Source organism: Prunus avium, chromosome 3 (genome assembly GCF_965620075.1).
Source record: "Prunus avium chromosome 3, drPruAviu1.hap1.1, whole genome shotgun sequence".
Lineage (NCBI taxonomy): Eukaryota > Viridiplantae > Streptophyta > Magnoliopsida > Rosales > Rosaceae > Prunus > Prunus avium.
Window position 1 is genome coordinate 3,903,928 of NC_142286.1, and position 11,854 is coordinate 3,915,781.

Below are 11,854 nucleotides of genomic sequence, written 5' to 3' on the forward strand. Positions count from 1 at the left end.
AATCGGGTGAGGAGAAGTTGGATTTTGAGGTGAGATAGAATCCATATTCCCATTAAAGTTATTTATTAAAACATATGGAACCGGGGTAGGAGTGGTATTAATTCCTTATAAGTTGTTTACTAAATTAATTAAAATAAGTTTGATTACTAAAATGCTCTTGTTGTTGGGTTAGCATATGACAAATTTGGAATTTTAAAAATTGTGTAAGGATATAATGAGTAAAAAAGATGGATTCATGATGGGTTAGTTCTTCTAGAAGTAGAATACTACATCCCACTCAAAAGTCCAATTCCTCCAAAATCAAGAGTTGAATTCCTGATTTTGTGTGAGTTCCACTTGCATTTTCATTCTTCCATGTGAAGTAAACACACGAGTAATCTATAATTAGAATTCAACTCCTTATTCTGATTCAGATTACGAATTAGTAAAAACATTCTTGAATGGGTTCGACATGTTTGCCATATAAAAATGTCCGGTTTACGTAAGAAAATTATTGGGTGTATTTGATACACCGCATAACATTCATACAAAGTATAACATATATGTTAGAATTTTAAAAGGTTTTTAAAATTTTACTGTTTTGATTTGTTTAATTATTTTGAATGTTTTATTTTATTTATTGTAGGGTTATAAATATTTAATTTTCAGGTTTATTTATATATTGAATTCATTAATTTTATAGTTTAATGTTGTATGAAACTCAATCACGAGAGGAGGAGGAAGCCGGTTAAAAATTCCTTAAGACGTTAACATGAGTTTTGGAAAGAAAAAAAACCTTATTTAAAGTTTGATGATGTGTCATGTGTTAAGTGGTTAGATTGTTTGAGTGGTCTAAATTTAATGAAATGCGAGTAAATGCACCGTACCTAAATGCAGAGACTTGGGATCATATTCTTGGATGCCTATAAAAGGCCACTCCTCCTTCTCATTTGACACACTACCAAACTACCATATAATTATAACACAACCACTAACACAATCTAATTCTCTCCTATTTTACCTTTTATACTTTCTCTACTTATATTATTATTTTTTTGCAATGGTTCTATGACTTGGAAACCTATATCAGACTGTGAACGTGCTCATAGCGGACTTTGAACCTGTATATTGAGAGTCGTATCTTGAAGTATTATAGACCGTCAATATCTGCACGTAGGAAGGCTACAAAAGTTTTAAGACAGCATCTTTGACGTGCTTCATCATACCAGGCTTGCTTTCTTAATCTTAATTTATTATATTTTTATTTACTTATTATTTGTTCCTTTTAGTTTTACTTTACTTTAAAAAGCTTTCTATTTTGTTTTATATATTATTTATAATATAAAGATTTTTTATAACATATATGTATTGAATTTAAAATTTAATACATGTCACCAATTAATATCGTTTATACGAGCGTCCGAATGTCACGGTACGTATCGAATATACATTATTATTTCTGTTTGTTTGAACCTATGCCTAATATAATTAAACCTTTCTTCAATCATAATAAGTCACATAAGTTGACATGTGACATTTTTCTTTACCCTAAAAAAAGCACAGAATCACATTCATTTGATGGCATGACTCCACTATGAGAATCTTTGGCCACTCAAATCATATGGCTCCAAATCTTTGGTCGATTTTTTTTCTTTGTTAATGGTGATCATTGCCCATTTGACAATACATGAGGGTCTTCCTCAACCCTTCTCCTCGAGTAATAAATTCAGGACAACGATGGCTAAAACAGAAAGCCCACAAAATCAAATTGGCAAGTGATTCCTTCCACCTCTTGTACGGAATCAAATTGCTGATGGGTTGATATTATCGTTTCATGTGATGATAAGATATAATTTGAGAGATTGAATAAAGGGTTAAAGTTGTGAACACTGCGAATGTTCTTTTATGGCATGTCTGCCTGCCATGTACACGTGGCATCATTTGTACGAACATCAGTATGTGAAATACACATTATAATTAATTTCCCTATTTGTTGGAGTATATATGCCTAATATAATTCAACTTTTAATCATAAGCCACCATAAGTTGACATTCGATATTTTCCCATTACCCTGAGAAAAGCACAAAATCACTTTCATGTCACGACTCCTCCATGAGAGCTACAATTATTTACAGTGGCTCCAAATATTGATATATGTCTTTTTCTGGTCGACTTTTTTGTTTGATAATGGAGATCATTTTCCATTTGACAATAAATGAGGGTCTTCTTCAACCTCCCTGAAGTTCCTGTAATCAATTCAGGACACAGGAGAGCCACATGCTTACCTGGTTACAAGAACGATGGCTAAATCTGAAAGCCCACAAAATCAAATTGCCAAGTGAGTCCTTCCACCTCTTGTACGGAATCAAATTCCTGATGGGTTGATATTTGTCGTCATGTGATGATAATAAGATTTGAGAGATTGGATTAAAAGTTAGTGTTGGTAAGAATAAAGGGTTAAAGTTTTGAAATTTGTTTTCAATGATTGCTACAAAAGAAAAAGGTGGAAGCTTGTTCCTCCTCTTTTCTTGCATTGCATACGTTTGAACATTTTTGTATATATAGTACAAGCATAGACTAAACTACAGAGAGGGGGATTTCTCACACACACAACTGTAATATTGTGGAGATTTGAACCTGAGACCTTTGGTTTGCAAGTCAGTGCCCTTTTTCACTGTTTAGACATATAAATGTGAACAAAATACTCGAAGAAGAATTAAAGGCAAAATTAAAAACCTGGGTTTTGTTTAAACAAGTGTGACTAAAAAAAGAGAAAGAACTTTTACCATTGCCTTATTTGTAAGATAATCATGTGGGTTTGCAAATTGCATAGACAAACAAAAAGTCCGTAAGTCTGTATATAATAATAGTAGTAATGCAAGAAGCCAAATTGTATACGTGCAGCATATATGAAGACAAAGAAACGCCTCTCTATGCACATTGGTGAGCATAATCTGTCCATATAATTCAACCAAACCAAGGAAGTGAAACCAGATGCTGATGTGAGAGCTATCTAAACATTCTACAGAAGCCAGTTTAGTTTGGTGATTGGCACAGAGGAAGTTTATTACGTGGGTACTTCTTTCTATGAAGATATATCTTGATATTTGAGCTCATCTCATACATAGTTTGGGGTGCTTGCTGTACAGAAGCAAGTTAAGTTCACCACAGAAGTTGCTACAAGTATGGCTTATTTGAGGAGCTCACTTGGTAAGTACCCAGCATCATTTTTTCTATTAACATGGTATCTTTTGTATAGAATTTCGGTTGTAAATTTGCTGCTCTTATAGATTTATAGTGAAGTAAAATTCAATATTGTGGTGTTTGAATGAGCTTCATCAGCATGTTTTACATCTTCGTCTTCTTTCTGTTCGATCATGTTTCTCTGAGTGTATATAACTGCACTCCATGCACTTCTTCTTTTCACTTGTATTTCCCAACTCCCTGTGTTTAACATGCAGTTTTATGATGATTCTGATCGTTTTCCTTGGAAATGGATATGCAGGGAGAACTTTCTCATGGATTTGTGATGGAGAACTTGAATTGGGTTCTTACTGCACTCAAAGAACTATCATTAATGGCATAAATCTACTCTTCCTCTTCGTTTTCTGCTTACTTGCGCTTATAGGTTCTATAAGAAAGAATCATATTACTGTTCCATTCAGAAGGGACCACTTTTCTATAGTTGTCTCAATCTGTTGCGCTCTTACTAGCATTGCATATTTTGCTGCTGGTTTATGGGATCTAATTGCCCAGAGTGATGTGTCCAGTCATTTCGGCTGGTTGGATTACTTTGTAAGAGGACTAGTTTGGTTTTCTTACACAGTTTCCTTGCTTGTTCAAAGGTCCAAATGGATCAAAGTTCTAAACTCTGTTTGGTGGGTGTCCTCCTTTTCATTGGTCTCGGCTTATAACATCGAAGTACTCATAAGAACCCATAACATTCACATGTTTGATGCAATGACATGGCCAGTGAACTTGTTGCTTCTTCTGTGTGCTGTTAGAAACCTCAGTCAATGTGTTCATCAGCATGCCCAAGACAACAGCCTCTCTGAACCTCTATTGGCCAGAAAGTCTGCTGAAAAGAGCCAGAAAACAGAACTTGAGCATGCTAGTTTTCTTAGCAAATTGACGTTTGCTTGGATCAACCCTTTACTTAAATTGGGCTCCTCAAAAACATTAGCTCTTGAAGACATCCCTTCTCTGGTTTCTGAAGATGAAGCAGAATTAGCATACCAAAAGTTTGCTCATGCATGGGATTCACTGTCAAGGGAGAAGAGGCCAAGCAGTACACGGAACCTGGTTCTGCAGACTGTAGCAAAAGTTTACATGAAAGAAAATACATGGATAGCATTTTGTGCATTCCTCAGGACCATTTCAGTTGCAGTTTCTCCTCTTATACTATATGCTTTTGTAAATTATTCAAATAGCGACAAGGAAAATCTATCTGAAGGCCTCATAATAGTAGGGTGCCTAATTCTTTCCAAAGTGGTTGAATCTTTGAGCCAGAGACATTGGTTTTTTGGCTCAAGGAGGTGTGGAATGAGGATGAGGTCAGCCTTGATGGTGGCAGTTTATCAAAAGCAGCTGAAGCTTTCTAGTTTGGGAAGGAGAAGGCACTCAGCTGGGGAGATTGTGAATTATATAGCAGTCGATGCCTATCGAATGGGAGAGTTTCCGTGGTGGTTTCATTCAGCATGGACCTATGCACTGCAACTATTCCTTACCATTGGTGTTCTTTATTGGGTGGTGGGTCTCGGTGCTCTTCCTGGTTTGATTCCTCTCTTCATTTGTGGTCTCCTGAATGTGCCATTTGCAAAGGCACTTCAAAAGTGTCAATCCCAGTTCATGATCGCTCAAGACGAGCGACTCAGAGCCACTTCTGAGATCCTGAACAGTATGAAAATCATTAAATTACAATCCTGGGAAGAGAAATTCAAAAAGTTAGTCGATTCCCTTCGCGAACGTGAATTCATATGGTTGACTGACTCACAAATGAAAAGGGCTTATGGCACTCTAATGTATTGGATGTCACCCACCATCATTTCTTCGGTTATCTTTCTGGGATGTATCATTTTCAAAAGTGTCCCTCTAAACGCAAGTACCATATTCACGGTTCTAGCTTCACTAAGGAACATGGGAGAACCTGTCAGAATGATACCAGAGGCTCTTTCAGTAATGATCCAAGTCAAGGTCTCATTTGATCGTCTCAATGTTTTTTTGCTTGATGACGAGCTGAAAGATAATGAAGTAAGGAAGTTGTCATCACAGAATTCAGATGAGAGCTTAAGAATAGAAAGAGGCAGTTTCAGCTGGTATCCTGAATCAACAGTTCCAACTCTGAGAAATGTGAATTTAGAAGTGCAAAGGGAGCAGAAAGTTGCAGTTTGTGGACCAGTTGGAGCTGGAAAATCATCACTTTTATGTGCTATACTTGGAGAGATGCCCAAAATTTCAGGAACTGTGAGTTTAAAACAGATGACAAATTTAATATACTTGATGTACTAAGTTTTTTATACTAACTTTATTTATTATTGCAGGTTGATGTATTTGGAACCATGGCCTATGTTTCTCAGACTTCTTGGATACAAAGTGGGACAGTTCGTGATAACATACTCTACGGGAGGCCAATGGACAAGAACAAATATGATAAGGCCATAAAAGCTTGTGCTCTGGATAAGGACATCGATAGTTTTGACCATGGTGATCTTACTGAAATAGGCCAAAGGGGGCTTAACATGAGTGGAGGACAGAAGCAGAGGATTCAGCTGGCTCGAGCTGTCTATAGTGATGCTGATATCTATCTTCTTGATGACCCCTTCAGTGCAGTGGATGCACATACTGCAGCAATTCTATTTCATGTAAGAATGGCACATTCAATAATTTTAAGAAGCATGAAAACTACATTTAGTCTCATTGTAGAAAGATTTCACTCCATTTGATTTGACTTATGCAGGATTGCGTCATGGCTGCTCTAGCAAGGAAAACTGTAATTCTGGTAACTCATCAAGTTGAATTTCTCTCAGAAGTTGATAAGATTCTGGTATATGTTATTACCTCAAATTTCAATTTAATTTGCAATAAAAATTCAAATTGTGTTGTTCATGAAACCTTATTTGGTCAGACTAACAAGGAACTAGTATCTTATAATTTAATTTACAGGTAATGGAGGGTGGAAAAGTTACTCAATCTGGAAGCTATGAGAGTCTTTTGACAGCTGGAACAGCATTTGAGCAGCTTGTGAATGCTCATAAAGATGCAGTGACAACATTGGGTCCTTCAAATTATCAAAGCCAAGGAGAATCTGAAAAGGGAGATATGGTTCGGCCAGAGGAACCTCATGCGGCATACCTCACTGCAAATAATAGTGAAGGGGATATTTCTGTGAAGGGTGTAGCTGGGGTGCAACTAACAGAAGAAGAAGGGAAAGAGATTGGAGATGTTGGATGGAAGCCCTTTTGGGACTATATATTTGTTTCCAAAGGAACACTTCTTCTATGCTTAGGCATAATAACACAGTCTGGTTTTGTTGGTCTTCAGGCTGCTGCAACTTATTGGTTAGCTCTAGGCATTCAAATTCCTAAAGTGACCAATGGCATACTCATCGGTGTTTATACTGCAATTTCAACACTTAGTGCTGTCTTTGTATATCTTAGGTCAGTTTTTGCAGCCCATATGGGATTGAAAGCTTCTAGAGCCTTTTATTCTGGTTTCACTGATGCTATCTTTAAGGCTCCCATGCTGTTCTTTGACTCAACCCCTGTAGGGAGGATTTTGATACGAGTAAGTGTATCCAATCTTCAACAAGTGTATTTTCATTTACTTATTTCAGAATTCATTCTTATTTTCATTCATTATTTCCACTTGTGCAGGCTTCATCAGACTTAAGTATTTTGGATTTTGACATACCGTTCTCCATTATCTTTGTTGTGTCTGCTGGCGTTGAACTGCTGACAACGATTGGAATTATGGCTTCGGTCACATGGCAGGTTCTCATTATAGGCATTCTTGCCATGGTTGCTGCAAAATATGTTCAGGTGGATCAGAATATCAGTTTCTTGATTTTCTTGTTCTTCTCTCTCTCTCTCTCTCTCGCTCTCTCTCTTCACCAATGGAATGGTGGAACTGACTTCTTTGTTTTGTTTCTAGGGCTATTATCTAGCCTCTGCAAGGGAACTAATAAGAATCAATGGAACAACCAAAGCTCCTGTTATGAACTATGCATCAGAGACATCACTTGGAGTGGTCACTATAAGAGCTTTTAAGATGGCGGACAGGTTCTTCAACAACTACTTAGAGCTAGTTGACACAGATGCCAGATTGTTCTTTCATTCTAATGCAACCATGGAGTGGTTAATTTTAAGGACAGAAGTACTTCAGAATTTGACCCTTTTCACAGCTGCTTTTTTCATTGTTTTACTTCCTAAGGGTTATGTTGCACCAGGTATTTTATGAGACAGAAATCCTTGTTTCAAACTAAGGAGTCCGAGGTTGTCTAAAGTTGTTTAACCATCGCCTAATTTCCTTGATGTGTGCAGGGCTTGTGGGGCTTTCTCTTTCTTATGCTTTATCACTAACCGCGACACAAATTTTTGTGACTCGATGGTATTGCAACTTATCCAACTACATTATCTCGGTTGAAAGGATAAAACAATTCATGCATATTTCACCAGAGCCCCCTGCAATTGTGGAGGACAAGAGGCCTCCATCTTCATGGCCTAGCAAGGGTAGGATTGAGATGTATTCTCTTAAGGTAATATATTCAAAATTATACATGTGAACTTCCTTACTCAGTCAAAAGCTGTACCTTTACCACCTTATGGTTTGATCAGGTTAGAATTCTAACCATTACTTACTGCTTTTGGTTGGTTAAAGATCAAATACCGTCCAAATGCCCCACTAGTTCTCAAGGGAATTACATGCACATTCAAAGAAGGCACTAGAGTAGGAGTTGTGGGAAGGACAGGAAGCGGAAAAACTACACTCATAAGTGCTTTGTTTCGCTTAGTAGAGCCGGCCAGTGGTAAAATCATTATAGATGGACTTGACATCTGCTCTATGGGTCTAAAAGACTTGAGAATGAAGCTCAGCATCATCCCTCAAGAACCAACTCTTTTCAGAGGAAGCATCCGGACCAACTTGGATCCTCTAGACCTTTACTCCGATGACGAAATATGGAGGGTAAGCAAGCTGACTCCAGTTCTTTTCCTGCATAATTTTTACATTGTTTGTCAGCAACTTCTACTAATGCAGCCAATTTCATGCATTAGTTAAATTTAGCTCTCTTTTTGTACTTGCATTATGAATGAATTTAATGACATCTTCATTGCAGGCTCTAGAGAAGTGTCAGCTCAAGGAAACAGTCAGCAAGCTACCTAATCTGCTAGACTCATCTGGTGAGTTTGTGATGTTTCCTACAAACAAATAAGAAAAAGTGTTCTTAACACCTTACTTAAGCTCCAAGTTTCCATTAAGTCTAATAATTATTCTGTGAAGTGACGAGATCATATTATAATCACACTGTCGTAAAAGTAATAACTATCTATAATGATTTCAACAGTGAGTGATGAAGGGGAAAACTGGAGCTCCGGACAACGCCAGCTCTTTTGCCTTGGCAGAGTCCTTCTCAAGAGGAACAGAATTCTAGTTCTAGACGAGGCTACAGCGTCCATTGATTCTTCGACAGACGCAGTTCTGCAGAGAATCATCAGGGAGGAATTTGCAGAATGCACAGTGATAACTGTGGCTCACAGAGTTCCAACCGTTATAGACAGTGACATGGTCATGGTCCTCTCCTATGGTAAGCTTTTATAATGTCAATGAAATCTGCAGGACTTGTGACCCTGTGATATTTTGGTAACACATGATATGAAACCTATTGCTAATACGTAGGGTGGTTTAATTTGTTTGTGTAGGGAAGCTGGTGGAATATGAAGAGCCTGCAAAGCTGTTGGATACCAACTCCTACTTCGCCAAGCTTGTAGCTGAATATTGGTCAAGCTGCAAGAGATCCTGATGCCCAAAATGTCAAGCACCACAAATGTATCTAAATAATTAAGGGACTATTTGATTGGAAATTTGCTGATAGAATTGCTTTTAGTCTGATGAAAATCTTGTGACCAATGTAAAATGGGCCTTAGCAGATTTGGAGATTAATGAGAAAGCAAGGTTACAAGCAAAAGCTCAAATAACACGCGAGTGAATGCGTCAAAACTTCATTTGAGTTTATTCTAGAAAAACAAAAGACCAAAAACGAGAAAAAAGAAAGGATTGAAAAAAGAAATGTTGATGAACAAAAGATGAAGTTACAGAAAAAGAGCTTCGAACAAAATAACAAAAAGATGCGAGATAAGCACCTAGGCTAACTTGGCCGAGTTATGAAATCGAGTGCTAGTTGGCCAAGTTATGAATGTCGCGCATAACTTGGCCAAATCCTATATTTAACATATCTGATGTGGGGCATTAATAACTCAGGCGAACTGACACATAATTTGATGAACATACTTCACTGCTTTAGTTACTTAATCTAAATTGCTATGAGTACTTACCAGTTCAAATTCCTCACACACACAACCACAACCCCCTCTGCCAAATCAAAAAAGAGACAAGCATAAGCTAAGAACTTGGAAGTTTGCTTTACACTGTCCAAAGGCCGAAGATTTGTTTTACACTTATTTGGATCCAGAAATTGGGCCTGTTAGTACTATAAGACTTGAGTCAATAGACACGTACATATTTTTCCTTATTTTTTTTATTAAAAAAAATAGTATAGCCGTTCGGCTATACTCTTTATATATATATTTTTAGGATCCTTTTTTTCTTTTAAATTTTTTTTCCAATTTTCTTCTATCGATAAGAATAGTTTAGAGCATTATCCATTATTATTTTTGCAATACTCGAGTCTCTATTGTCCCCTTTTCATTTTTTTACTTTTCCAGAGTTATTACCCGTATAAAGAATTTACCATTTTCATGTTCAATAATCTATTATACACGTACGTACGTATTTTTTAATAATACATCCGTGTTTTGTACATGTCTTAAAGACTCGGTAAAATTCAAGATTTTTAAAAAGTAAGCGTACAATACTCGTATTGTACATGTACATGCGTATTTTTCATGTTTAATACACATATTTTTTTATAAAAAATTTCAATAAGACACACAAAATTCACATATTATACAATTAATTCTCACAAATTATTGAATAAAAATAATACATATTCAAAAAAATTTAATAAAATATATTAAAATATTATATAGTGGCCCACTTTGAAGTCGTAATTTGACAAAATTTTGCCAATAAAACACTATCTATTTTTTATTTCATAAATCGTACAGCCGTATACCCGGGTTTTTAAATTTTTTGTTTAAAATAGTATAGCCGACCGGCTATCGGCTATACTCGGTTTGGCTATACTTATTTTGTCACGTGGGCACCTAATTGCATGGCGGTTCTCTTAAAAAAAATATATATATTATGGCCGTGCGGCTATACACCAGTTTTTTTATTTTTTTATTTATAAAATTGTATAGCCGGGCGGCGATACTCTTTTTTATTAATATTTCTTAAAAATGGTATCGCCGAGCGGCTATACGTATTTTGACACGTGGTCACCTATTCGCTAGGCGGGTTCTCTTCTTTTTTTAAAAAAAAAATTGTATAGCCGCTCGGCTATACTATTTTTTAATTTAAAAAAAAAAAAAGAACCACCAATTATACACATAATTCTCACATATTATTGAATAAAAATAATATATATTAAAAAAATTAAATAAATTATATTAAAATATTGTATAGTGGCCAACTTTTAAGTTGTAATTTGCCAAAATTTTGCCGAATAAAACATGTATGTATTTTTTTCGTTTAGTATTTCGTAAATAGTACGGCCGTGCGGCTATACTAGTTTTTATTAATGCTTCTGAAAAATAGCATATCCGCTCGGCTATACTTATTTTGACACATAGGCACCTAATTGCAAGGCGGGTTCTTCTCTTTTTTAATATATAGTACAGCCGCTTGGCCATACAAATTTTTTTTAATATATAAAATAGTATAGCCGCGCGGCCATACGTATTTTGACACGTGCGCGTCTAATTGCAAGGTTGGTTTTTTTAGGGTTATTCGCAGCAATGGTCCCTCAACTATACCCGTATTTATAGTTTGGTCACTCAATTCAATTATTAGTTGTAGAGGTCACTCAAATAGGTGTTTTGTTGCACCATTAGTCCTTCCATTAAGTCTGTGACTTTTTTTGTTTAAAATGATGACGTGACAAGCATCTCTTAGATTATTGATGGGCAAATGTGACTTTTCAATTAGGATTATTTGTAGCAATGATCCCTCAACTATACTCGGAGTTACATTTTGGTCACTCAACTCCAACAAATAGTTATAGAGGTCACTCAATTAGGTGTTGTGTTGCACCGTTAGTCCCTACAGTTAGAGAGACTTGACGGTAGGGACTAACGGTGCAACACAACACCCAATTGAGTGACCTCTGCAATTAATAATTGAATTGAGAGACCAAACTGTAAATACGGGTATAGTTGAGGGACCATTGCTGCGAATAACCCATTTTTTTAAGTAAATAGTATAGCCGTGCGGCTTTACCCGGTTTTTTTTTGTTTTTTTTGAAAAAATAGTATTACATAATAAGAGATGAGATGCTCTTTCATGTCGGTACAACAACCCCAACCATAATATTGATTTCTCCAACCAGATCACAGAAAATCAGCTTTTAACTCAAATTAATATTGGTCACGGTCGTACTCAAAATTTATAGATATTTCATTATCTTCCATTAAGTTTCGTTAAAATAGCTCATGTACATGCCTCTGTAATATCGATTCAATCTATTATTTCAAATGCACA

General features: G+C 36.2%; 1 protein-coding gene across 3 annotated transcripts; it reads left to right on the plus strand.

Moving 5' to 3' along the window:
* Positions 1-2,191: 2,191 nt before the first annotated feature.
* On the plus strand, positions 2,192-9,171 carry LOC110769914 (ABC transporter C family member 8-like). 3 transcript variants are annotated; one of them, XM_088250403.1, is made up of 13 exons: positions 2,192-2,318; positions 2,885-3,190; positions 3,486-5,443; positions 5,521-5,841; positions 5,937-6,023; positions 6,143-6,763; positions 6,853-7,017; positions 7,130-7,424; positions 7,519-7,733; positions 7,856-8,161; positions 8,313-8,376; positions 8,541-8,780; positions 8,896-9,171. In XM_088250403.1, the coding sequence occupies exons 2-13, from the start codon at positions 3,166-3,168 to the stop codon at positions 8,994-8,996; spliced, it is 4,398 nt and encodes a 1,465-aa protein (XP_088106529.1). In that variant the 5' UTR covers positions 2,192-2,318; positions 2,885-3,165; the 3' UTR covers positions 8,997-9,171. The 3 variants fall into 3 exon arrangements, with proteins under 3 accessions (XP_088106529.1, XP_021829661.2, XP_088106530.1); XM_021973969.2 differs by lacking the exon at positions 2,192-2,318 and having other exon boundaries at positions 2,871-3,190; XM_088250404.1 differs by lacking the exons at positions 2,192-2,318; positions 2,885-3,190 and having other exon boundaries at positions 3,491-3,561; positions 3,756-5,443.
* The last annotated feature ends 2,683 nt before the right edge of the window (positions 9,172-11,854 follow it).